Source organism: Caretta caretta, chromosome 10, assembly GCF_965140235.1.
Source record: "Caretta caretta isolate rCarCar2 chromosome 10, rCarCar1.hap1, whole genome shotgun sequence".
In the NCBI taxonomy this organism is placed as follows: Eukaryota; Metazoa; Chordata; order Testudines; family Cheloniidae; genus Caretta; species Caretta caretta.
Window position 1 is genome coordinate 73,857,099 of NC_134215.1, and position 25,523 is coordinate 73,882,621.

At 39.8% G+C, this 25,523-nt stretch overlaps 1 protein-coding gene across 6 annotated transcripts in view; it reads left to right on the plus strand.

Annotated features, from left to right (window-relative positions):
• MCTP2 (multiple C2 and transmembrane domain containing 2) overlaps positions 1 to 25,523 on the plus strand; it is a 162,956-nt gene that overhangs the window by 57,447 nt on the left and 79,986 nt on the right. For 4 of the 6 annotated variants that reach the window (XR_012670295.1, XM_048867608.2, XM_075133195.1 and 1 more), the window contains exons 5-12: positions 574 to 716; positions 1,508 to 1,584; positions 2,365 to 2,476; positions 4,815 to 4,850; positions 11,523 to 11,687; positions 13,420 to 13,550; positions 22,284 to 22,470; positions 23,690 to 23,783. Coding sequence is in view for 5 of the 6 variants with exons in the window: in XM_048867608.2 (XP_048723565.1) it covers positions 574 to 716; positions 1,508 to 1,584; positions 2,365 to 2,476; positions 4,815 to 4,850; positions 11,523 to 11,687; positions 13,420 to 13,550; positions 22,284 to 22,470; positions 23,690 to 23,783 (945 nt within the window). In the remaining variant the exon portion in view is untranslated. Of the gene's footprint in view, positions 1 to 573; positions 717 to 1,507; positions 1,585 to 2,364; positions 2,477 to 4,814; positions 4,851 to 11,522; positions 11,688 to 13,419; positions 13,551 to 22,283; positions 22,471 to 23,689; positions 23,784 to 25,523 lie in introns of those variants that run through there. The other 2 variants (XM_075133194.1, XM_075133197.1) reach the window with 2 other exon arrangements.

Below are 25,523 nucleotides of genomic sequence, written 5' to 3' on the forward strand. Positions count from 1 at the left end.
CTGTTCCTCTGAGAACTGAATAGGGTTCTATAAAAATTATTCTAAAATCCTATAGAAATTAGTAATGAATAAGAGCCCTGCTATGTAGGTCTTCTGAATGAGTCTATATAGAATTTTTTAGCAGCTATACAATTCTCTATTACATTGTGTTGGTTAGTTTCAAAAACCTGCCAAACGTAGTTATATTCATATTGAATCCCGTAAGATTTTCTGTAAGTGATTTTGATAAAATCTGCAGGCCTTTTTGTGTATCCCATTTTATTTGTGATTCTGTGTTTTTGTTTGTCTGTATGTTATATAGATTCATCCTTGCTTTTGTTTGCTACTTCCTGCAAAAAAAAAAAAAAAAAAAAAAAGAGAAAAGAATAACCAAGGTTCTTCCAATATGACATGGCAGAGAACACAAGCACAACGTAGAATTCTTTTTTTCCCTTCTCCCCATCAAATAACTTTTTAGCCATGTTCAGCAGAATCCCTGAGCTTTTTCTCCTCCATTATTTGTTTGTTTTTTTGTGGTTGGTAGTGTTGGAAAGTTTTCCAGACTAATCCCATTTGTATTATTGTTTATAATAGGTACAAGTGATCCATATGTGAAATTTAAATTGAATGGAAAAACTCTATACAAAAGTAAGGTCATCTACAAAAACCTAAATCCAGTTTGGGATGAAACTGTTGTGTTGCCAATACGGACTCTTGATCAGAAGCTCCGGGTCAAGGTAAATTTTTGGTGTAGGGTACTGAAACATTGGTAAAAGCTCCTCTGAACCACTTGCGCGCCCTCGCTCTCACTCTGTATTTATTCAATTTGATGGTTTGACACAGAGAACGTGTATTCAAAACACAATTAGGATCCAATGTTTTCTAAGCTTTATATTCAAATGCACATGCATCTTTGCCACATTTTACTTGGATGTTGTGTTTTCAGTGTGTGAATGTCCCAAATCAAAATAATCTGTTTGGCTGGAGGCGTTTAAACCTACTGTGCCAAACTCTGCCCTCAATTGCATCTGTGCAACCTCAGTGAAATCAGTGGGGTTTACCTGAAATAATTTAAGAGTGGAATATGGTGAACTGAGTTGAGTAGAATTATTACCTGTGAGGTGGTGGTGACAAGCAGCAAAGCTCTTTCTCGTTATGAGGTAACTTTATAGTTAACAGAACTGCAAGCTACCAGTTGTAAGCACTAATTGCTAAAACATCTGTAGTTAAAAAACTGCCTGGTTGTGTACAGTATTCGATTGTACTATACTACCAGATATATAGGAATGGTCCAAATCCATTGTTGCACATATGACTCTGTTCACCATATATCAAGAAGGTATTTCAAAATGCTGTTAAAGTAGTCAATTAAAAATCTACATTAAAGAACGGAAATGGAGAATTTCCTAGAAACATCTAGGCTTTGATTCCCAAAATATGGGATGAAACTCAAAATGTCAGTTCTTTTTTCTGATGTGGCAAAACTGGCTTAGGATGTAAAAATAATATGCATTTATTTTGTTACCAGGTATATGATCGAGATTTAGCCTCCTCTGACTTCATGGGATCTGCATTTGTGGTGCTCAGCAACCTTGAGCTCAACAGGTACTATATGAATTTATTAAAATGTGTTACTGTGGTTTAGTTTGGAAATGATCTCAACACTTTTACAGCAGCTTAATCTTTTATCTGTGGGTTGTCAGTCTGACTGTAGAGCTGGGAGACAGGAATTCATGTTTTATTCCTGGCTCTTATACTGACTTACTGATATCTTGGACAAGTGCATTTTCTTGCATTATGGGCCCCATGGCTGTACTATCTGAGTGCCTCAAAAACATTAGTGAATTTATTTCCACAACACCTCTGTGAGGTAGGGAAATATTATCATCTCCATTTTCAGAAGGGGAACTAAGGCAGAGAGAGAGATGAAATGGTTTGTCCAAGGTGATGCAATAAGTCTGCATCAGGTCTAGGAACTGAACACAGATCTAAGAAGTCAAAGTCCAGTCTTTAACTGTCAGACAACTCAGCTGGACAAGTCATTGTCCATATCCTTTCCTATAAAATGGGGATAACATTGATCAGTTTTCTGCCTGTCTGAAGGTGGTGGGTTATCAGTATTAATTAATTGCTATGGAAATACAAGGTATTACTTAAAATCGCTGTGCTGAACTTTGTATGTTTTGTGGAAGCTGTGAGGGGGAATATATGCCACAAGGAAATACGCTAGATTGTACATTTTAACGTTTAGACTCAATTTTGAAAACTTTAAAATATGCTAAATATCAGCCATAAAAAACCGAATTTGCACAATTCAGTGTGACCTTTAATAATGAACCAGAAGGTAAAATGGAGCCTACAGATGCATTTCTTTTCTGCTTGCAGAACTACTGAACAGATTTTAAAATTGGAAGATACAAACAGTATAGAAGATGACATGGGAGAGATTGTGTTAAACTTGAATCTAACAGTCAAGCAAGGAGACTTCAAGAGAACTGTAAGTGGTTTAGGAAATCAAATTTATAGCTAGAATGCACAAAAAAAGAAAGCTTCCCTAATCTGATTTACTCTGTACTGGGAAATGCCACCTTTATTTTCATCCTGAGACTCAGCATAGAAAACTAGATAGTTCACGATTTAAAAATCAACCACATTGGACTGGATAAAAGTTGATTATGCTTCTGTAGCCAAGTGCTTCTGTTCTGTGGCTTTAAAGGGTGAGCCCACGGATAGCAAGTCTCCATATAGTTCAATGAGTGGTAGGTCTGTGCATGTGTGTGAGATCTCTAAAAGTGTATGCCCTACAGCTGCAGGACTGTTCTTTCAGGACATGCCATTTTCTCACTCTAAGCAAGAGGTTTAGATTTTATGAATTTTTAAAAAGGTGTTAAACCTCCAATTAGATGTGATCTTTTTTTTTCATACCAGTGAAATATATATATCAGTGTGAAATGTTAAAGCAAGGATTTACTATTAAGACTAGGTTGTGCCAGCCCTGCATTGGTGCACATTGCTGAGAGGAGGGAAATGGATACAAGGAGCTATGTTTCAGAGTGGTAGCCATGTTAATCTGTATCACCAAAAGCAACGAGGAGTCCTTGTGGCACCTTAGACTGCCAAATTTATTTTGGCATAAGCTTTCGTGAGAACAGGCCAGGCACAGCCTTAAACTTCACCAGATTCTTCAGTGAGCTTTGGATCAGGCTCCTATTGCAGAAGTGCCGTGGGACTCCAGTGTTGAAAGTGGTGATAGAAACCCAGAAGGAGCTGGGCGGAGGCTGCAGCATGTGATTAAAAGGAATAAGGGCTTTCAGGATCAGGGTTTGTGTGACTATTTTTTTTTCTTACATATCACCATTTGTGTTTCACACAAAACATGGACCATGCCTAAATCTGTAACTTCGTCTTGCAGTCATTTAGAGAACAGGTTGACAGTGAGAAAAGCCCCAAAGTATATAATTTGAATAGATCCAATTTTCAAGCAAGTCCAATTTTAAATATGTAACTAAGAAGTGTTGCAGGTTAAAAAAAAATGAGAAGGGTTTCTGTGAATATTAATTATAACAGTTTTAATTTTTCAGAATCCAATGTGAACGCTGCAGTCTACTGTAGACTGTTAAACTAGACACGTGGGAATTCATAGTAGGTATGGGATATTTATGAAAGTGAGAATGTTACCAAAAGACGGGTTGGGGCAGAGAATATAGGAAATAGACTTCACAAGAGAGGTGTGCCTTTCATTATTGTTTCTTCCTAGTAGCTGCCTGGTTTTTAAGAGTTGTTAGTTTATTAGGTAATTTAATAGTGTGTTGTTGGAAAGTTTTTGATATTTCTCCCTCTGCATATAATTATTTAAAAATGTCAACAACAACCAAATAATAAAAAAAAATTCCAGAACACTTATTTGTGTTGTGCTGATCTCACATAGCATATATATGCTGTAAGAAAGTAGCTTTTCATATACAAATAGGGAGGGAATGAATTGCCTGATCTTAAAAGTAAGAAAGCAAGAAATGTTGCGAGCATGACCGTTAATGTTCTGACCTTTCCTTAGTCATTAATGAGGCTCGCTCTCTCTATGTCAAAGTCCTCTAATAAACCCTGACCACTTCCCTTGAAATTTTGGCTGTTCTTACTAGTGTAAGCCCTTTTGGCTGGGATGTCAACTCCCCCAGTAATTTAGTGTGCAAGGCATGGGATGGCATTCAGGTCACTGTGTGCAGAAAGGGGCGAGACAGGTGCACTGTCCACGTGAGAGCTGCTGGAGGCATTTGTTCTTACTTGGGGAACAGTTCCTCTGGCAACATTAAGGGGATGTGGGTCAGAGTGGCCCTGGGGATTCTGGGATAAGAGAGGGTACAGCATTAGTTCTGGGCAGCAGCCTTGGGGATGCCTGGGTGTATGGTTAATATTCAGAGTCAGAGCAGATGCCTAAAGAGCAAAATGGTCTTGTCCATGTTATGCACTCAACAGCAAGCTGTTCCCCCCCCTCCATCCCCCGGGCCTTTAAATTAGCTTAGTAGGATCAAATGGCACCAAAAGTTTGAGCCATGCATCTTACTAATGGCTCAGGGTCTCTTCGACTTTTTATTCTTGATGCTTTATTTCCTTTTATTTCTGGTGCAATGCAGGTGTTCTGTTTTCTTCCTTGTTATGATCTGTGAGGGAGGTAGTTTAGTTGAATGCAGTAATAGAGCCAACTCTGTGCTAGTAATATGCCTTCCTTAACACAGTTTTATAAACCAGTGTTCAGATTATTTGACTGACCACTTTACCTGTTTTCCTCCCTTTGCTTTTGGATTCTCTCTGTTGCAATGGTGGGAACGCATGAATAGAGGTGGTCAAATCGGAAGAAACAAACTTCATCCAAGGTAACCTATATCCCTTTTCTCTTTAAATCTCTTGTTCCCTTTCTCCCACAAGAAATATCATCATCTTATGTAGCATCTCCATTACTGGAGGTTTGCAAACATGCTAGCGCCTTTCGTACGCTCCTCCGGTATTCTCTTTGTGGGTGAACAGTCCTTTTGAACAACCCAGGATTCCACACCATCCATCCAAGATGGTTTTCTGTAACTAGTTTGAAAACTCTTGGCACAGGTGCAGACTGTCAGGCCCTCTGGGCCGTGATTCTCATTCCTTTCTCAGTCTGACTGTTGAGTGGGAAATGTTGGACCTCTAGTTGTTTGTATTATAGTAGCAACTGGAGACTCCCAGTGTGCTTGGGTGCCCATTGTACAGACACATTGTAAGAGACCGTCCCTAACCGGAAGAGCTTACAGGGTAAATTGACAAGGAGGAGGAGACAGAGAGAGATGAAGGGACTTGCCCAAGGTCACACAGCAGAATGGTGGCATAGCTGGGAATATAATCCAGGTCTCCTGACTCTCAGCCCTGGTCTACACTTGGGGTGGGGGTCGACCTAAGATACGCAACTTCAGCTATGCATCTTAGGTTGACTTACCTGGCCGTGAGGACGGCGGCGAGTCGATGGCTGCCGCTCCCCCATCAATTCTGCTTCCACCTCTTGTGAACTGGAGTTCTGGAGTCTATGGGGAGTGTGTTCGGGGATCGATTTATCACGTCTAGATGAGACTCGATAAATAGATCTCCGATAGATCGATCACTACCCACCAATCCGGCGGGTAGTGAAGACCTGCTCTCAGTCCAGTGTCCTATACATTGTACCATGCTGTCTCTGTTCCTGAGCAGAGATTTCCTCAGATCCTTCTGTTGAGGGTTTCCCCTGATGGAATGAACAGGTCTTTTGGCTGCTAGAAATAGAATGGTGCCATCAAGATGTTCATGTACCATTACTGAGTATGCACATGAACGTCTTCCCTTTGGGCCATTTTTTTTTGCACCCACTTATTGCATCATGCTTATATTGGATTTTAAAGCTGTTCAAGAAAGGGACTGGCTTTATATCTGTTCTGTAAAGCACCCAAAATGCTTCTGGGTAGATGATGAAGATAGTAACTTGAGACATCAGCATCAGATCCTGTATTTTGGGAGATTACAATGTAACTTTAGAAAAATAATTTGGCTCTTCTAAGAACACCTAACATCTGGGGAGTTTCCTCATAAAGCTGTTTGTGCCTATATGAAATTAATAATTACTCTCCCTTTCAGCACATTGTAGATAGGGACCCCCACCCAGGTATAATGCCACCAAAAATACTTCTGTAAAGAGGACATGTAATGTACATTCCTGGGCACAGGTCTGCAGCTATTTTGGCTTAACCAAACAGTTCCAGGGATAATGCTGGCCCTCTACAGCTATATTCATACTGCAGAGATACAGCCAGAAATTGCTAAATGGAATATGACAAAGTGATGGAATAATTGAAGAGCTCAGCAGTTTAGTTTTTAACTAAAGCTCTTGAAATTACTAGTGCCCACACTTGATCAAATGTGGCTTGATCTCTCTTTCTGCCATGTGTGCGCGCACACAGCTGTCTCTCGAATCTCGCTGGCTTGGAGTCACAGGACAGGGAGCCAGATATTCCAACTCTAGTCCTTTCGGTCCAAAACAGCCAAAGTTCTGTCTTGCTTTTTTTTCTTTGTTGTACATTATCTCTCTGTATTTTAAACACTTGATTTGAAATAACGGAGATAAAGCTTTAATTCACGTTGGCAGGTCATTCAGTTCCCCGGGCTCCAGTTAACATCTTAACATCGTTTTAAATAAAATTAAGAGATGCCAAAGCATGATATTGGATTAGTGGATGCAAGATTATTGTTGAAAGAAAAAATAGCTGCAACCCTTTGCTCTATTCAGTTATAGCCACTAGAGGGTAAGAGAGCTTCAGTTCTTCAGAGAGAAGACATAGTTCATGCTCGAGTGTGATCTCGTAAGAAAAGCTTCTGTGGCCATCCAAGGCAGTAAAGAATTTCCCAGAATGTGCTGGAAAAAATCTGACAAAGCAGTATTTCCTAGTTTATTGATTCTGCTACTGCATTAAAACATTAGTACTGTCCATCAATAACCACCTTTAGTTAGGAAACTCTGGTCTGTGGAAACAGTACTGGCAGTTTGTGGCAGAACATAAAGGCTAGAAAGAAAAATTGTGAGCATGGGGAATATAGATGTCTAGGGAAGGCATGAGAGGTTATGGAACAATGGCCAGAGGAGTGTGATGGGGTAGAAGAAATGCAGACAGACTGGATAAAGATACCAGCAATATGGGGGGGAACATTATATAATAGATACACAAACTCAGCACTGTTGTTTTGGCTATTACCCTTTGGTTGTTGTTCAAGGAGGAAAAACTCCATATTCAATCCATTTGTGCAACTCGGTCCCCGATAAATCTGCATTGCACTGATTAAATTAAATGTGTCTCAGAAATCTACATCTCTAACGTGATCAGGAAAGCAAATGTTTTATATTAGGGGTAGCTTAACTTCTTCTCAAGCTGAGTGAAGGTGGGATTTTACTGAAATTTTCAGATCCTGTTATGTAGTGTTTTCATATGTGGGTAGAGAAAAAAACAAGTTGTGAGCTGTAGCTCACGAAAGCTCATGCTCAAATAAATTGGTTAGTCTCTAAGGTGCCACAAGTACTCCTTTTCTTTTTGCGAATACAGACTAACACGGCTGTTACTCTGAAACCTGAATTTTTTCAGTCTTTGATTTCTCAACTCTCTATCTCAGACAATTATAGCTTATAACTGGATCTGATCCCCTAAGTTTTATCTTAGACTGGATAGCAGATACCAGTGTCACAAATTAATCTTCTTATTATTTTAGTCACCAGTCCATCTTGCAGGGACTCAGTAATATCCCAAAAGGAGCAGTGACGCCACACTGGTACCAATAACTGTTGCAGTCCCATGTGCAAGAGGTATCGAACTGGGTGGCTTGTATATTTGTCAGCATATATTTATCACTGCTTTTAGAGGGGGGCGGTGTCATATAAAGTAAGTTATTTGGGCATGATTACATCCCCAAAGGGAGCAAGATATGTACATCAGAGCCCCTTGCTTAGGATGCGAGTGTGGGATAGCATTGTTTTTGATATAGCTAACTTCAGAGTGTAATTTGCTGCTTTGCTCATCAAATGTACATGGTGCTGCAGAAGGAAGCATGGTCCCTTTGGTTTTATTAAGTATTTGCCGTACTCTATCCATCTGTAAGAAAAACAAGATGAAGTGCTCCTTTCCCTTCCTCTTTTCCCAGGCTGCTTAGCCTATAGTGTTCCCCTATGCCCCAAAATATCTCTATGTCTGATGCTTAGTAGCCTTGTTTCTCCCAGGTGGCTAGACTCTTGCACCGAGGGCATCCTGCATGTTATTTCCATTCTTTGTACAGATGAATAACCTTTAAGTGTTGAACATCTAGGAAGCAAACAAATGGGTTTGCTTGGGGGGTGGAGGGGATTGACCTGCAGCAGTTTATTCCTAAAACAAGTGATTCAATTGCCACCTTGATATCTAAAGCTGATTGAATAAATTGGCTGAAAGGATGACTCTGGACTGAAGTACTCCCACTCCTCTTATCACAGGGGATAATCCTTCACCCTCCTTTTCATGTGTGTGTTTGCCTGCCTCATTGTATTTGGCTCTCTATAGCAATACCCTTTGGGCAGTGGTGCCTCTGTGATCCTTGAACGTTTCACAGAGCCATAGAACTCAGTTGCCAAAGGGTCATGTGCCATCACGGCAATCTCACGTCAGTTCAATTGCCTTTCTCGTCCTCCTCTCCTCTTTCCCAGAGGGAAACTGCCTCTGCATAACCGTTTCCCTGTCTAATGAGTAGAGGTCCAGAAACTTGTTTGTTTTTTTTTATTTTACAAATTACAGTGGTTCCAATTTCTACTTTGACCTATTCACAGGAATTTGAACACTTTCTGTTGTCCTGTCTCATCCTTTTAAGTACAGGAGGCGTAAGACGGGTTCATTTTACGCTTGTCCACCTCACTGTATAATTTAAATAAATGTATGATGGTTTCTTTTTTATTGCTCACCAGCATACAGAAAGGCTTTGACCTTTCCCCACAAGCACGGTGCCCTGTCTGGGGAGGCAGTGTAACCTAGTAGTGATTGGAGGAGCGTCTAGAAGTGAGGGCGCCTGAGTTGTGTTCCTTACCAGCTCTGCCACTGATTTGCTGTGAGTTTGGGAGCACGTCCCTTAGTTTCTCTCTACCCATCTATAAAGTGGAGATAATACTTTCCGACCCAATGGGGATGATGCAAGGTTTAATTAATTGACACTGTGTAAATCACTTAGAAATGCTTAGGCGACAAGCATAAGAAAAGAATTAGAATGAAATAATTTTGATTTAAAAATGAATAATAAAATATCTGCCCCTTCTTACCGTGGGTGACATTCGCCTCAGTGCAAACTGTCCTCTCCAACACTTTAAACCCATGGAAATGATCCACGGTCTGATCCAAACACTCCCACAGAGGAGTAGACCCCATGTGCCAGCCACCTGCATTGTGGTAGGTAGAGCAGCCTCCTGAGAGCTATTGTTCCCACCCCCGGAGATGCAGAACTGGAACAGGCCAAGAAGCAGATTTTGACTGTTCAAGCTTCCTACTCTTACTCAGGGCTGGTGGCAAAGCAAACATTTAGTCCTTATGAAGTCATGCAAGGGGTCTTATGTGGCCCTTTGCCCTCTATTGAATGTTGCCCTGAGGACTTACATACTGGTTAGGAGGACCATAGACCTGGATTGCTACCATAAAACACTGGACTGATCAAAACCAGAAGGATCCCTATGAGAGGACTCACCAAATTTGATTTTAAAATTTATGTGATGATAACTTTCTTTGTTGCTGAGCCTGGAGACTCTAGCTAAGTGGAGATTTCAGTTTAAAACAAAATGTACTGTGGATAATAAAGTTACTCTGTCTGTTTTTTGTGAACTAGCTTCAAAAACCTCTTCCTCCTCCAAGGAAGGGAGGGAAAATCCTTGGACCTAAAGCAGCAAGTACATCACATCAAACATGACTGTGTTAAATACTAAAATGTTCAAAGTACGACTGAGATAGATAAAGGCTTTGATGGGAAGTGGATATTTCCCAGGGACATTACAAGCAATAATCCAGATGTTATGGTGTAATGCAACGAGTGTCCATGGATAGATCGGGAGCTCAAGCCAAGCAGCGCCTGCTGTAGGCCTTAGCCCTCCACTCCCATGCTGTTCTGCCATATGGAAGCAATCTCTAGGCCCCTTTAATAGCCAGCTTTGGATTCCATTTTCACAGGGCTCGTAGAGCTAAGTGGAGCTGTTTTATGGACAAGTTAGATAGAAGCCTTTCCAAGATAAACATCCAATTCAAAATTAGGACATACCAAGCCACAAAATTATTTTAGGGCATATTTCATGGAAGCACTGCCATTTTTCTTAAGCAATTGCCAGACTGTAGGATGCCCTTTGATCCCTTGTGGACATTACTCCCTTTTTTATAAAAAGGATTTTGAAATAGTTGCAGTGTTTAGGGAGGAATATATCTGCCGGGACTTTGAAGTATGTCCATGGGAACAGTCATGCTTTAGCTTTTTGGCCTACAAGATGAACTTAAAAAAAAATTTGCACTGCAGCTGGATTTATGAATCAAAATCTCATTTTCTTTTTAAAGGTAGGAATTTGCATCCAGTGTGCCAGGAAAGCCAAACAGTGTGTTTTAAATAGAAGTATATTAATATGCATGTGGGATTCAAACATTTGGGTATTTTAACCAGTAAAAAGGAAGTTAAAACTTGTGTATGTGCCTCCCATGATTTAAGTATTTTGTTTCTGGGTAATTCTTCCTTAAAATGTTGTTCCCAGGCCTGAAGTGCTCTTGAAATCTTTTTATTTAGTAACACCATATCTTACTTGTTTTTAAAGCTAAAGTGTTCTGTTTTCATGTGACTAGTGAAATCTCCTCCTCCCTTTTGGACCCACCAGTCTGTCATGATTGAAGCACAGAAGCATGGCATGTTAAAAATTGTTGCATGGCAACCAAATATGGCATGACTTACAGTGAGAAGGGTATAGCCTTAAGTTTCCAGATCTCTCTGCTACTCCCGCCTGAAAAAGGTCCATTTACTCATTTCCACTTCCCATAAAATATTGCCAGTGCTATACTGTTATGTGCCATTACATGATGAAATCAGAAAGTTAATAAATATGTTGTAATTGCCATATAACCACCAGATAAAAGTCGTCATGTTTCAGCGGGCATCAGTATTTTTGATTCACAAGCTCAAATTCTGGTAACATAAACACTAAAGACTAGTAAACAAAGACCAAGAGGTGCAGAATGGGAAAGAAAGGTGGTCTGGTGGTTGGTTGGAGCACCAACTTGGGAATCAGGAAATTCATGGTCAATTCCCATCCCTGACACACTTCCTGTGTGACCTTGGGCAAATCACCTAGTGTGTCTGTGTCTCAGCTCTCCAGCTATAAAAAGGGGGGTAGCTGTACTTCTGCACTTCCACAGATGATGTGAAGATGCAGTAGAGATTGTTGCACTTGGAGTGAGGAAGGCCATATAAGTACCTAAGAGGTGTATCCAATAGCGTCTTCATGAAGTCAATTTGTTTTTCAGTCAAGTTTCATACGAAATATCCGACTGTCTGAATACATGCGAAAGAATGAAATATGGAATGGAATTGTAACGATCACTTTATTGGAAGGGAAGAATATCCCAGGAGGGGGCATGATACAGATTTTTGTCCTGTTAAAACTGGGAGATCAAAAATATAAAAGTAAGGTAAGTATTAACAACTTCTATAAGTGTGCAAGGTAGGGCAAATAAGGGGTCTGTTTTTTTCTTTACACCATTGGAACTCTTTCTTCAGTGGACTGGTTCCTGATTTATAGCAGTGTAAGCGAGACCAAAATGAGGTTCAAGGAGTTTAGATTTTTTTGTCCCTTTTCCTCATATGTGCATTTAATTGCAGAATAGGAAATAGAGACTATGGTGTGTGTGTGTGTGTGTGTTTATATATAAAATATACACTTCACAGTGATGGATTCGCAACACTAATATAAAATGAAACAGGATTCATGCATAACACATAGTTTTGTTCTCTGCCAATACAGAAGTCATTTTGTAATGTTAAGTGTGCTGTATAGGGAAGACCCTAAAAACTGTGCATTGACATTTTAAAAACATTCATTGACTTTTAAAGAATATACATATTTAATATTAAAAAAGAACCCTTGAAATTTCCAGTGTTGCTTCCCAGAGTTAGTTCTTCATTCTGTTCTTCATAGAGCTGGGCCAGAGTTCATGTTTACTTGTACCCCATGCAGCTTCCCTGGAGCCCACAGATTGAATGGAGTTCCAGTGGCTGGGCATTTCACCCTTTCATTCTAAAGATGGGGGAAATGCAATTAAAAACAAAACAACAAAACCCTCTTAATGCAAACAAATGAGCTAGATATTCTAGACTGGGTTATAGGACCTGATAATTCTAGAAACAAGCCCTGAACATCTGACTACAGAGGTTCCACAAAATGTGGTCATCCCGTGGTTGTTTTTCAAAAATATATAAATAATTCTAACCAAAGAGGAACAGAACATGATGCTATTTCATTAGAAAAGTAGGTTTTTTAAAAAAAAATGAACAGATTACTTAATCTTTATAGTTAAGATGCCTTATCTCCATCTAAGATGCACTTTTATGTTTACTTTTAATGCAATAATAAATATTAAAATTGAAAATGTTTCACATCCGTTTATGGGGATTACTTAATTTACCCTTGTTCAATCACACAACACACAAAAGCAGACAAGAGGAGGGAGACCATAGCAGTGGTACAGGTAATCCAATATCCTGTCTCTTGTAATGGTCAATGCACATATAGAAGAATCACTGGTGTACTTCCAATATAATCTAATGTACTGTGCATTGCAAGAGATATTAAGGTCCTCATCCTGCATACACTCATGTTCCTGAGTAAATTTATGGATATGAATGGTCTCACTGAACTCAATGGAACTATTTGCATGCATAAAGTTACTTGTGTGTATAAATATTTGCATGATGAGGTCCTAACTGCTCATTCCTGCCTCTGCTAAGGTCCCTCTCTTTTAACATAAAAGAATGAACACCTGGGACCTGATTCTGATCTCATTCAAAACTGTTCAACCTCACTAACTTCCAAGGGCTTGCCCCTGATTTATGCCAACGTAAGTGACATTGATCCAGGCCGGTGGTCTATTTAAACTGGAGATGGTGGTTCAACTTCCCTATATGTGCATTTCTCCCGCCACACATTCACATCATACTTTTCTATTTATCATTATGGGGAACAAAACACTTTTAAGAGAAATGCAGATCTGCATGATAGGCTGCAGAGCCTTGCTGGGGATGCTCCTCTTGGTACTTGATGCTCAAACATCTGGCCTTGCTCGTGTAGATGAAATTGATGTATACATAACTGTGGAAATAAGTGCCATTTAAGAAAAGTAAATATTATAACTGCATGTTTTCTAGACACTGTGTAAGAGTGCAAATCCTCAGTGGAGGGAACAGTTTGATTTTCACTACTTCTCTGACAGGAAGGATATGTTGGACATTGAGGTCTGGGGAGAGGATAACAAAAAGCGTGAGGAGCTTTTGGGAATGTAAGTTTTTAAAGTGTACATGATGATGTGATGGTACTTTTTAAATTCAATGTTAACAATGTAACCTGCACTGTACTGTCCAGAGTAGCATAATACTTTGTTTTACATTATTCTGACAGCACCCAGATGCTGCTTTGAGGGGAACAATATAAATACCTACATGTGTTGTGTTCTAACCTAACATGGTGGTTACTTGAGCAGAGGTTGTGACTCACATAAGTCTATAATTTCATTCTGTTTCACAAATTCATTGTAGTCTGACCTGTTGGGTAGTCAAGTCTGTCCTGTGGCCAACACAGGATTTTTTCCCTACTGAATAGACCCTAAGACTTCCCAATTCTGCTTTAAATTTCAGAAGTGATGGGGCTGGCATCACCTTTGCTGATGAGATTTTTTTTCTTTTAAGGATTAGTTTTTGAGTTTTTTATGTTTTCATAATAGGGAAGTGTGTGTCCTATCTCTTTGTCCTCTCCTTCCCCTCCCATCAAGTCACATTCTGTTTGTATTAGACTAGAGGTCTCATTATCTTTTGTAACCCTTGTCATACATTCCTTCTTATTGCCTTCTCCTTTGACCTTGCTATGTCACTACTCAGTCCCTCATCCTGAAATTGGATTGACACAGACAGACACTTGTAGCTGCATGGAGCCCCACATGGGCCTGCCTGTGCATATCCAATTCCAAGATCAGTGTCTTAGCGTATAAGTTCAGGTGAGCAGCAGACATTGCTGATTTGGCTGACTTAATGTACCCTCTCTAAACACACACACAAACACACACACACACACACACACCATATATCCTTTGAAAACTTACTATGTCTACTTTAAGATGAGGTATGATGTGAAGGTATCAAGTGATGCCATTACTGAAGAAACGGGGATAAACAATGACACCATCAACATGTTAAAATGACCATTTTGAAATATTTGTATTCGTTTGTTAGTTTAATGACCGCAAAGCATCGCAACAATAATCTTAAGGTTAAAATAAAATCTAATAATAAATGTGTACAGGTATCATTGAAATGTAATAGCGCTGGTGACGTGTCTAGTCTACATCATTATCCTCATATGCTTCATCACTATGATCTCTGTCAAGAGTATGTGGGTTACCACAATCTTCATTGCATTCTGTGGAGGGAAGATTGTTCTGAAAACAGACACAGTTCATTGTGCAGTGACTCCTTCTGGTATAGTCACAATAAGGTCTTGTAGAAGTTCGCATGCCACCGGACCCTTGAAGAATACAGAAAGTACTTCATCCACATTTTTCCATCCATGTTGCAATGGTGAACCAATCTCTGGTTTTCCCATGTGCAAAGACATCCAAATCTTTGTTTTTCAAGATGCTTTTTTGACATGCTCGTCAAAACTATCCTCACATGGTGAGAGTTTGGCCAGTGACTTGTCCTTTTTTTGATGGTTAGATTGAGGCGCAAGCAGCTTAGGTCTCTGTTTGTTTTCCTGCACTGGTCATTCAGTACTGCTACCAACTTAATTGCCGCAGAAATTGTAGCTTGTCTATCACTCTCTTCCATCTGGCAAGATCTCTGAAGCGATAAGCTCTATTTGTTGCGACAACATTTAACAGATTTTTTCCCAATACCAAATAGGAGTGATGTGGAGTCGCATCATTTTAATTTGTAACCAGCAGGAAATATGTTGCAGAGTCAGGAGTGAGTCTATCAAAAATTGTATGTACAGGTTTGAGGTGACACTTATCAATTGTGCTGATAACATCTGGATTGAAATAGACACACTTATCTATGTGTTCCATTTCTTGAAAGTAGTGAACAGCAAGGACCAAAACATCTATATCAGTTGACCTAATTACTAAGGTTCCTTTGACCCTCCCCAAGAACCCCAAAAGCCATATCGGTGCATACAGCATGCAGAAGCATCCTTGTGTCCGCTTCCTCTTGAGTACAAGTCTTGGGCTTCTATAACACCTCTGCTGGTGATGGACTTTGCTCCTTCATCTTTGGGAAAAGCCTCCAGCAAGAAGGACGTTTGTGTAGAGTGTGCCTCTACACTTTCAGGTGCATTTTGAACCATCTCCTCACAGTTAAATTTGACAAGTGGCTGCTTGCTGGATGCCATGTTCAGAAACTTTTTTCCATGGAGGCACAGAGCATCCACCAATCACCTGGTGTTTCTTGCATCCAACCTTAGATCCTGACTGGCCCTGTCTTTCTACAGTTTCACAGAGCTACTGTTGTCATATCTGGAAGATGTGACAAAGGCACAGGTCCTATTGGATGACTAAAACCAGTTGCCATTGAAATACCATCTCTGCATCTTGCTAAAGATAGGGCTCTGTGAGAAAACAATTTCTGGACTGATAGCTGCTGTGATTGTCCCTCCCTTGCCAGACTTAAATTTGGTGGTCTTGGGCATGTCAGCAAATATTTTTATATCAGATTTCTTGGCTCGGTTAAAGAAGCTACATATCCCATCAGAATCAAGTGCACCTCTCACAAGTCAATATGTTGCAAAATGTTGATATTTGCCATTTTTGCCACATGCTAATTTGCTTCATCATTGCTGGGGGAAAAAAAAACTTGCCCATGTAAAACCAATAAAAAATGTGTAATACATTGTCCTTTGGTAGCTTTGACCTATAAACACCATGTTAAGGCATTGAAATTACCTTAAATGGTAAAAATTGTAGTCACAGTCCTGTTGCAGTGTTTCTGGAACTGTGCAAAAGACTTTCTCATTTTGGGTACCATTGTGTCGCCTCACCTATGGGCTTGTGGCACTACCTGACAGCTCCACATTATACATACACTCACATCATATATCATTTAAAAGCTTATTTTATGTATGTTGGGCGGGTACATTAAACTCAAAAAATGTGGCCCTTTTTGGAGCGTTGCTGCATACTTCTTTCTTTGTGGCAGGGACCCTGGCTTTAATTGTGTTAAATTTAGCGTGCTTTGGGGGCATTCATTGGATAATAACTAGTAGGAATAGTCTACTGCTTCATGCATTCAAATAATTTGCAACTCTTCACCAAATGCAATGATGTCCTCTGGCCATACAAATATTTGTGGTTTCCCAGAACAGGAAATGCTTTCTGCTGAATACTTTTGCTTATCACATGGACAAATGTTTGCAGAAGAATCTGGTTCTCTCTTTCTTTAAAAGAATACATGCTCATTACTTTTGATATTTTCTATTCCTAGTTAGGCCCCAAATGCTAGTACATTTCCCATCTGGCCTCAGTTCCCTTAATGTTGAAAGGATTCCTTTTGGTTTTTCTTTTAGCATAGAGAGGAAAAAAGACTTAAGTAGTTTTTCAGCAGGTGGAGTTCACCATTTGTTGTGGCAAGAATTCATCAGTGAATTGGTTATTTTTGCAAAACAATAGCATTATAAAAATTTTTGGCATTTAAAAAAAAAGTGTCTGGTCGAAACCTTTTTTAAGTTGTTTTTTTTTTTTTTACTATTTACTGAAAAAAAAAATCTTGTGTCTTCCCAAGTTCAGGGAAATACTCTCCATAGCAACACAATGTACAGGAAATGTAGAGACAGCATTTACAATTGAGAGTCTAGAAAGGGTGTTCCAAATATAGGGGAGCACTGTTTTTGGATGTATAATACAAGCCTTGTTCTCTCAGTGTAGAAACACCTAACACTCAGTAAATAATTTTTTTTTTTGTGAACAGTTCATGTGTAGTTCTAATCTGAAAAGCAGTTCTGCAAAACATAGCATTGTTGTTTTGTCTCAATGATTCACATGCCATTCTGTGTTCTTCCTGGCACTTGTATCATCACCATAATAAAGAAAAGATTCTATGGATACAGTTGTACCCTGAGTTGTACCTGTGCAACCTCCCTTGTCTCCAAATTCTGTTCTCTCCACTGTGCAACCCAAATATTTTCAGCGAAACTGCACAGTTGTGAGCAAGGGCGGAATCTGGCTTTGCAACTGGAACTTAGTTAACAACCCTTAAGCAAGCTAGAATAGAATCCCCTTTGCTCTCCCAGAGCCCTGTTGGCTGTGCTGTGCTTGTAGGAGCTAAACAATTAAAGTAAAATGTGCTTTAACACGGAAGCCGCCTGATCTGACTAGACACGTGGTGAAATCCTGAACCCACTAAATTCAATACTAAAACTTCCATTGATTTCCACAGAGCCAGGATTTAACTCGGAGCGGTTCCCTTCATTAAGAAAGTGTCATTTTTACATGGCCCCTCTTCTAGACATAACTGGATTTTCAGGCAAACTGCTACTCTCGATTGTAGGTGCTGTGGCTCCAATTGAGTCAGTAAGATGGTAGTCTTATCATAACATAAAAGGGTAGGGCATAGCTGGGCTTCCAGTTTTCTTCTCCTGTCTTTCCTGCTGAGTTCTTATCTTCCTTTCATAAGATACAAACATTGAGCATGCAGCCAGTACAGAGCGGTTCTGTGTCCTGAACTGTAGATATTAGAATGTGTACGATAAGTAGTATACTATGCCTTCCATACAAAAGTCATGTTATTGCTAGGGCCTCAGACTTTTGTCCACTTCTGAGCTGGTCAGCGGGCTATCTCGTACCATCTCATACCAGTCATTCTGTCAAGAAAATGGCCCTTTGATAATTTTTTTTCTATATGTAGTAAGATAATCTCAGGGTCTTGGTCAAATTACATGTTGGGTTATTAGATTCTGCCTGCCTAATTCCCCTGGCATTTCCAATCAGTTTATAAAATGAGGAGGAAAACTGTGTCCGAAGTGTTGTGTAGTTCAGCTGCCACAACACAACACCGAGGTGGCTGATTTCAGTGCAGGTGAAATGATCCTTCTATTTAGTCTGCATAGAACCATTAGTACCATTTGTTCAGCGTTATTTATATCCATCAGGATAAAAGGCAAACTTTAAGCAGAAGACAATGTTGATGGGTTAATAAATGAAGATGTTAAAGTTTGCAGAATCTGTCTAGGCTGAATGAAATTGTTTATGCGAAATTCGAAGAGAATGTTTCCGCATTAAGGAATACACTTTGAGAGAGAGAGAGAGAGAGAGACACTGTAAAATGTTGATTTTACACAAATTTAGTTTTAGAAATAGGTTTTAGGAAAATTGCTAGACTTAAGGAAAGATCATTATAAGCCATTAAATAAGAGTGCGTGTGTGACATCTTTGAGGGATGCCTCTGGCAAGTACCAGTAGTATCTCTGCACCAAGAAACAATCCAATTATACAGCAGCGCAGTAGGTACTGAGTCGTAAGGCTGTGAGAGCTGGACCAAAACCCTGGATTTGAGCTCCACCAAGCTATAAGAAGAGTTTGGAGTCAAAATACCTATCTTTAGAGTGGGTGACACCAAAACCCTATATCCAAACACTCCTGGCCTTTGTGGAGTTTTGAAATCCCTATCCAAATATTAAGACTCATCTTTTTAATCCTGTTTTCTTTTATTGACTACAATCTAGTCAAGTGCTGAGTTGGCTCTAGTATAAAATATTAATATAAATTGTGGTGATGAGTAAGAGGTTAAGATCAATTGAAGTGAGTAAAAATCTAACGTGTCTGCTTGTTACAGTAAAAACAAACAAACAAACGACCCCTCTCCCCCAAATTAGCACTGAACTCAAATGATAAAACTGCAAAATTACTGGAAACAAAAAAGGGGCAAGGAACTGAATGATGCGTAAGTATGCAGACTACAAATGGGCTAACAGGGCAGTCTTTAATACAAGTTAAAATATATTACAACCAGAAAACCTTCATGAGTGACCTGGGGGTGTATATAATGTGCAGTGTTGGGTGTGTGTTTGTGTGGCCACCTTGGCCAACATACCAGGGATTGAATCAGTGACCTCCAGAACTAAACACTTGAATTTCTACAGCTGGAATTAAAGCTGGAGTCTGTAACGAACTCTGATTCTGTGTGGGTAGGGAACAGAGGGGGGATGCATAACACAATGTGACCAGTAGGTTACATCTGTATCGCTACCTAACATGTACAGGTGTACTAATATAGGGGGGAAAGGATTAGACAGTAGGTTTTAGAGAGGTGATTAGAGCCAAATACTGAACTAAGAACTGGGGAAATGTAAATTGGGGGAAGAAGGTGAGTAAAAAACGGAGATTGCCACTACACAGAAATGTTATATTAGGAATTTAGCTCAAGGGGGTATTTTGGTCTCCTAAAAGCATAAATAAATTTGTGGGTTTAGTCGTTTACTCTCATGTGGTGCTTCATACTAGGCTTGTATACTGCTGCCCATCATGGTGGTATCTGAACTCCTTCGACATAAAATCAATAGTAATAGCGAAGTTCCACTCACGTGTGTAACAGTAAGAGAGAAAAAAAATGGTTTCCAGAGTGCAAGGGAAGTGCTGTGAAAGTAAGTGAACCATAGTAGCAGTAGTCGAGAGCTGGTTGCTGGTGTAGAAATTACTACATTCATCTGTTAAACTCAATTCTTGATTAATTTTTCACGACAGTTTTTTGCAGTGTTATCAATTAAATTAAATGACTCAAATGAATCAGATTAAGTGCTCTAATTCTCTAAGAGTTTTGCCTTTTGCCAGTGCAGATGTGGAGCCTGTTTGCAATTTCCTAAGGAAAAACTGTACCACTTATAGACAAGGCATACTAGCAACTTGAGTGAACACAGATGTTTTGAGTCAGTTACTTTCCATGGAAATCAAAAACGAGTTGAGGACACAATGCTTACACTCCTTCTCCTGCTGGTTTCCCCTCCACATCTGCATCCCTCACCTCACCCTTACACTCAATCTTCTCTTTGACCTTTTGTTGATATTAATTTTTTTAATGGGTGAAAACAGTCAGTCTTACCCAAAACAAACTGGAGTTAAATATAAGTCTACTTTTAGGACACAGATTTTTGATGAAGTTATGTCTGTGTAGGAGGGACACTTTTCTCTCAAATAATTGCCTTCCTCCTCCCCCACCCACCTACTCTTATTATACATAACACCTAAAGTTATGATGACTAAAAGAGATTGGAGAAAAAGCTATTTTTTCTGAGTTTTTCTCAGTTTTGCTTTGTGTATTATGCAACATTCTGCACACAGTTACCAGTATTGAATGAAAGCTGAAGTTGAACTTATTTAGGAGAGGAGTTAGGCAAAGGTGATACTGATCTCCTGGATTAAAGTGATAAGAGTTTGAGGAAAATGTCTTTTTATTTCTCCTCCCCCACCTCCTCACCTTCCAGGACTGAAGGTGTAGCAAGGAACACTAAATGCAATCTCTTGCAGTGGGAACATGGGTTGAAATTGGCCTTTGTATAGTACGTGGAACTTTGGTGCTCTTTTCTTGGTTATCTTGTTTCCTCTTCCATAGCACTTGAGTGCAATCAATAAGAATAAACTTACAACTAGTTGTGTGTTTAACCTGTGCACTACATAGAGCTCACAGAGAGTGAGAGGCATGTCCATTGATTCCAATAGTTAGAATCTTACACAAATAAACACTTCCTAATGCAGAGCAAGTGAATGGCTTACACTCTCATCACACCAGTGACTTTTACTTCTTAGGTTAGATTTTGTGTGTGTGTTAATTTAAAGGTTTTTGGGAGGTTTTTCCAAACATTTACAGAAAATAGGCTGTTAAAAAGCAGAAAGCATGCAATTTATAGCAGAGGGGTACAAACCGCTCCAGCTCTACAGCTGGAATGGGATCAATCAGGAGCAGTGCATGCACCATTTACCCAGAAGAAACCCACCTAGGGGACCCCTGTGGAATTTTTGCCTATTAAGACAACACCTTAACAAGTTTTGTTTAAATAAAAACTTGTCGGCAGGCATTAAGTGGAGTGAGAACTCTCTCTATCATCCATCCCACATCCGCTGGAGAAATGTGACTCCCCGTATACCATGGAAATAAAGCTTCTCCTTCCTTGCTTTTTTTTTTTTTTTTAACCACAAACTTTTGTTCAGCTTATTTTTAAATGCCAAACCTAATAGAGCTTCCTGAAAGTTCCACTCCATTTACTGGACTTCCACATAGAAGGCAGTTAGCTGCACTAGGTGTATAGACTTTGTCACATTTGACCATTTGCTTTTAGGCTCTCCAGCAAACTCTCTCTTCTTACCCCTGGTCTCTTGCCTTGTTGTCTCTCATTAATGTGCGCTTTCTTTTTTCTTTTTTTTCCAAAAGTGTCAGAGACTATAACAATGTGCATTATGAGCTGGTAGCTTACCTGCAAGCCACACTGCCCCTCTGGGAAATATAACAATACAATGAAAGCCTAGATCTAGTTAGGTTTGTAAAGGAGATCAGGGCATACAGTACAATGTAGCATAAAATGAAGTCTGCCTTAAATGAAGCTGGTATTTTAGACACAACATTTTGACTTTGTATTTCCACTCAGATTATAATAATTTTACCTTTTTAGAAATCAGAAGACATTGGGGTTTTGTGGGAGAGGAGAGCAGAGTTGGATTTAAAACCTCACCACTACAGAGGCTGCAGTGCTAACTTTCAATCCCTATGCAAGTACAAGGAAACCAGAAATGAAACTGACAAGAAACAAAGTGAAACTAACTAGCTTTTCTCATTCCTCCCCCCTTCCCCATTTCCCCCACCTTGACCAAACAGCCCAAATGGTGAAAAGTAAATTAGATATCTAAACTTAGTTCATTTGTACCTTTTGATCCTTAATGATAGGTAAAAAAATTCTTATTTTTAAAAGTGTATGTGTTGGGGTTTATTTGTCCCATTAAAGTAATCCTCTTTATTATTAATCCATGACAATATTATTCTAGGTGTAAAGTGGATATTACTGCACTACCTAGCAAGCAGACCAATGTTCTAGAACTGCCAGTGGAGAAGCATCTGGGGTCTCTGCTTATGCTAATTGCTGTTACCCCCTGTTCAGGAGTGTCTATCTCTGATCTGTGTGTCTGCCCCTTGGGAGACCCCAGTGAAAGGAAACAGATTTCCCAGCGCTATGTGAGTTTTTGTTTTGTTTCTACTTTATTAAAAAAAATACTGAAAATTGTATCAAAAGAAGATCTGTCCCAGTCCTAATAACACCGCTTCTAATGGAAAAAGGTATCACACACCATAATTATGTTTAGTGTGACAAGTGAATAGACAGAGCAGTTAGCCTCTAGCAATTTGGCTGTTTGCATTTGGCAGTTTTTAAACTTAACAGTTCCCTTTTGAAAACTTGAATTACATTAAGATGTTATCTTAGGAAATGAGGAGACTATGAATGTTTAAAAAATCATAATGAGAGAGAGAAAATAGTATTTAGAATTCTTTTCTCATTGTGGCGATGTGCTCTGGTCTGTTCACTTTGGGAAGATAAAGCCTGATTCTAATATTTAGTACTTTCTGTACTAAACCATAGATCTTAAAGTGCTGCACAGGATAGATAAACATTATTACCCCCATTTTATAGACAGGGAAACTGAGGCACAAAGGGTTTAAGTGATTGAGTTAATGATAGAGCTGTGAATGGTGCCCAGATCCTTGACTCTGAATTCAGTACTCTAGCCGTGGGCTTATGGTGCCTCTCTAAATATATCTTATACTTAGTTTTGGAATAATGCTATTTTAATATTCAGGTATGTGCTTATTTCCTTTGAATCTCCTTGCCTAAATTAACCATTTAACTCCTGTAAACTGAAGATTACATATAAATTAAAAATAAATGATAAACAGACAGTTTACATGCTGGGATGAACAGTGTAAGTGTGTTGCAATGGGATGAGGATTGGTAGAGTTGTGTGAGTGAGTATCTGATAGTGAAACATTGAGCAGTGGGGATAGGGACCAAAATTAAGGGCTAGTCTACACTAAAGCTGTAAGTCTATCCAAATTACACTACTTCAGTTATGGAAATCATGTAATTGAAGTCGACGTAACTTGGATCGACTTACAGTGGTGTTCCCGCCTCTGTGTTGACAGGAGACACTCTCCCGTCTACTTACCTTATGCTTCTCGGGGAACTGGAGTACAGAGGTCGATAGGCTAGCACTCTGCCATTGACTGAGCAGGTCTTCACTAGACCCACTAAATCGACACTGCTACATTGATTGAAGCAGTGCTGATTTAGCCATGAGTGTAGACATGCCCTAAGACTTATGGTTTTCTAGTAGTCCGTCAAAATCTGTCTCACTAAATTATTATTTTTAAAAAAATCTATATTCACTATTTTTTCCAGTGTATAAAGAACTCCCTTCAGGACATGAAGGACATAGGCTTCTTACAGGTCAAAGTTTTAAAGGCAGTCAACCTGTTGGCAGCAGATTTTTCAGGTATTAATTGTCTTCCTTCTTTTTATTTTGGGTCTTTTCTGATGTGTTTTGATACCATGTTAATGTTTTTGAGGTGTAGTGCATGTTAGTGAATCCCTCACTTGTGCCATGAGTCTAGCAAGGCAAAGTAAAACTTGTGTATCACCCACTTGTTAAAGCGTTAAAGGTAAAATGCATGCCTGGGAACTGGGGTCCCACAAGCCCTATGCATCACTTAAGTCTCCAGTGTGGGGCTTATTTGGGACTTAAGTGGTGAACAGGTTTTATGGGCCCACTGCACTGGGGTCAGCTTTACCCTTCATATTTATGAGTGGCATGTCCAGTAACTTTTGCCTTTTTCTCAATAACTTAAATAAATTAGGGTTCTTGTGAGTTGAACTGTGGGATGTTTGTGTGCAGTACTGGCCCTGCTACCTGTTTCTAATGCTGGAACTGTAACTATTATCCTGCAAAACCTTACCCACAACAATAAGGGTTTGCTGGATCGAATCCCTAGCCCTGTGCTCAGGCCAGCAGAGAACACCATCTCATTAAGTACACTTTAGACTTGATGTCAACCATAGATGGAAAACTATCTGAGATTGCTGTCTGAAGTAGAGGCTCTCAAGTGGCCAAATTGTTGTGGCATCAAGGTCTTCCTAGGTCACATCTGAATATCTAGGAAAATTACTTTTCCATCATCACATGTTTCAGAGTGGCAGCTGTGTTAGTCTGTATTCGCAAAAAGAAAAGGAGTACTTGTGGCACCTTAGAGACTAACCAATTTATTTGAGCATGAGCTTTCGTGAGCTACAGCTCACTTCATCGGATGCATACCGTGGAAACTGCAGCAGACTTTATATATACACAGAGAATATGAAACAATACCTCCTCCCACCCCACTGTCCTGCTGGTAATAGCTTATCTAAAGTGATCATCAGGTGGGCCATTTCCAGCACAAATCCAGGTTTTCTCACCCTCCACCCCCCCACACAAATTCACTCTCCTGCTGGTGCTAGCCCATCCAAAGTGACAACTCTTTACATAATCAAGTCGGGCTATTTCCTGCACAAATCCAGGTTTTCTCACATCCCCCCACCCCCATACACACACAAACTCACTCTCCTGCTGGTAATAGCTCATCTAAACTGACCACTCTCCAAGTTTAAATCCAAGTTAAACCAGAACTTCTGGGGGAGGGGGGTAGGAAAAAACAAGAGGAAACAGGCTACCTTGCATAATGACTTAGCCACTCCCAGTCTCTATTTAAGCCTAAATTAATAGTATCCAATTTAGGCTTAAATAGAGACTGGGAGTGGCTAAGTCATTATGCAAGGTAGCCTGTTTCCTCTTGTTTTTTCCTACCCCCCCCCCAGAAGTTCTGGTTTAACTTGGATTTAAACTTGGAGAGTGGTCAGTTTAGATGAGCTATTACCAGCAGGAGAGTGAGTTTGTGTGTGTATGGGGGTGGGGGGATGTGAGAAAACCTGGATTTGTGCAGGAAATAGCCCGACTTGATTATGTAAAGAGTTGTCACTTTGGATGGGCTAGCACCAGCAGGAGAGTGAATTTGTGTGGGGGGGTGGAGGGTGAGAAAACCTGGATTTGTGCTGGAAATGGCCCACCTGATGATCACTTTAGATAAGCTATTACCAGCAGGACAGTGGGGTGGGAGGAGGTATTGTTTCATATTCTCTGTGTATATATAAAGTCTGCTGCAGTTTCCACGGTATGCATCCGATGAAGTGAGCTGTAGCTCAT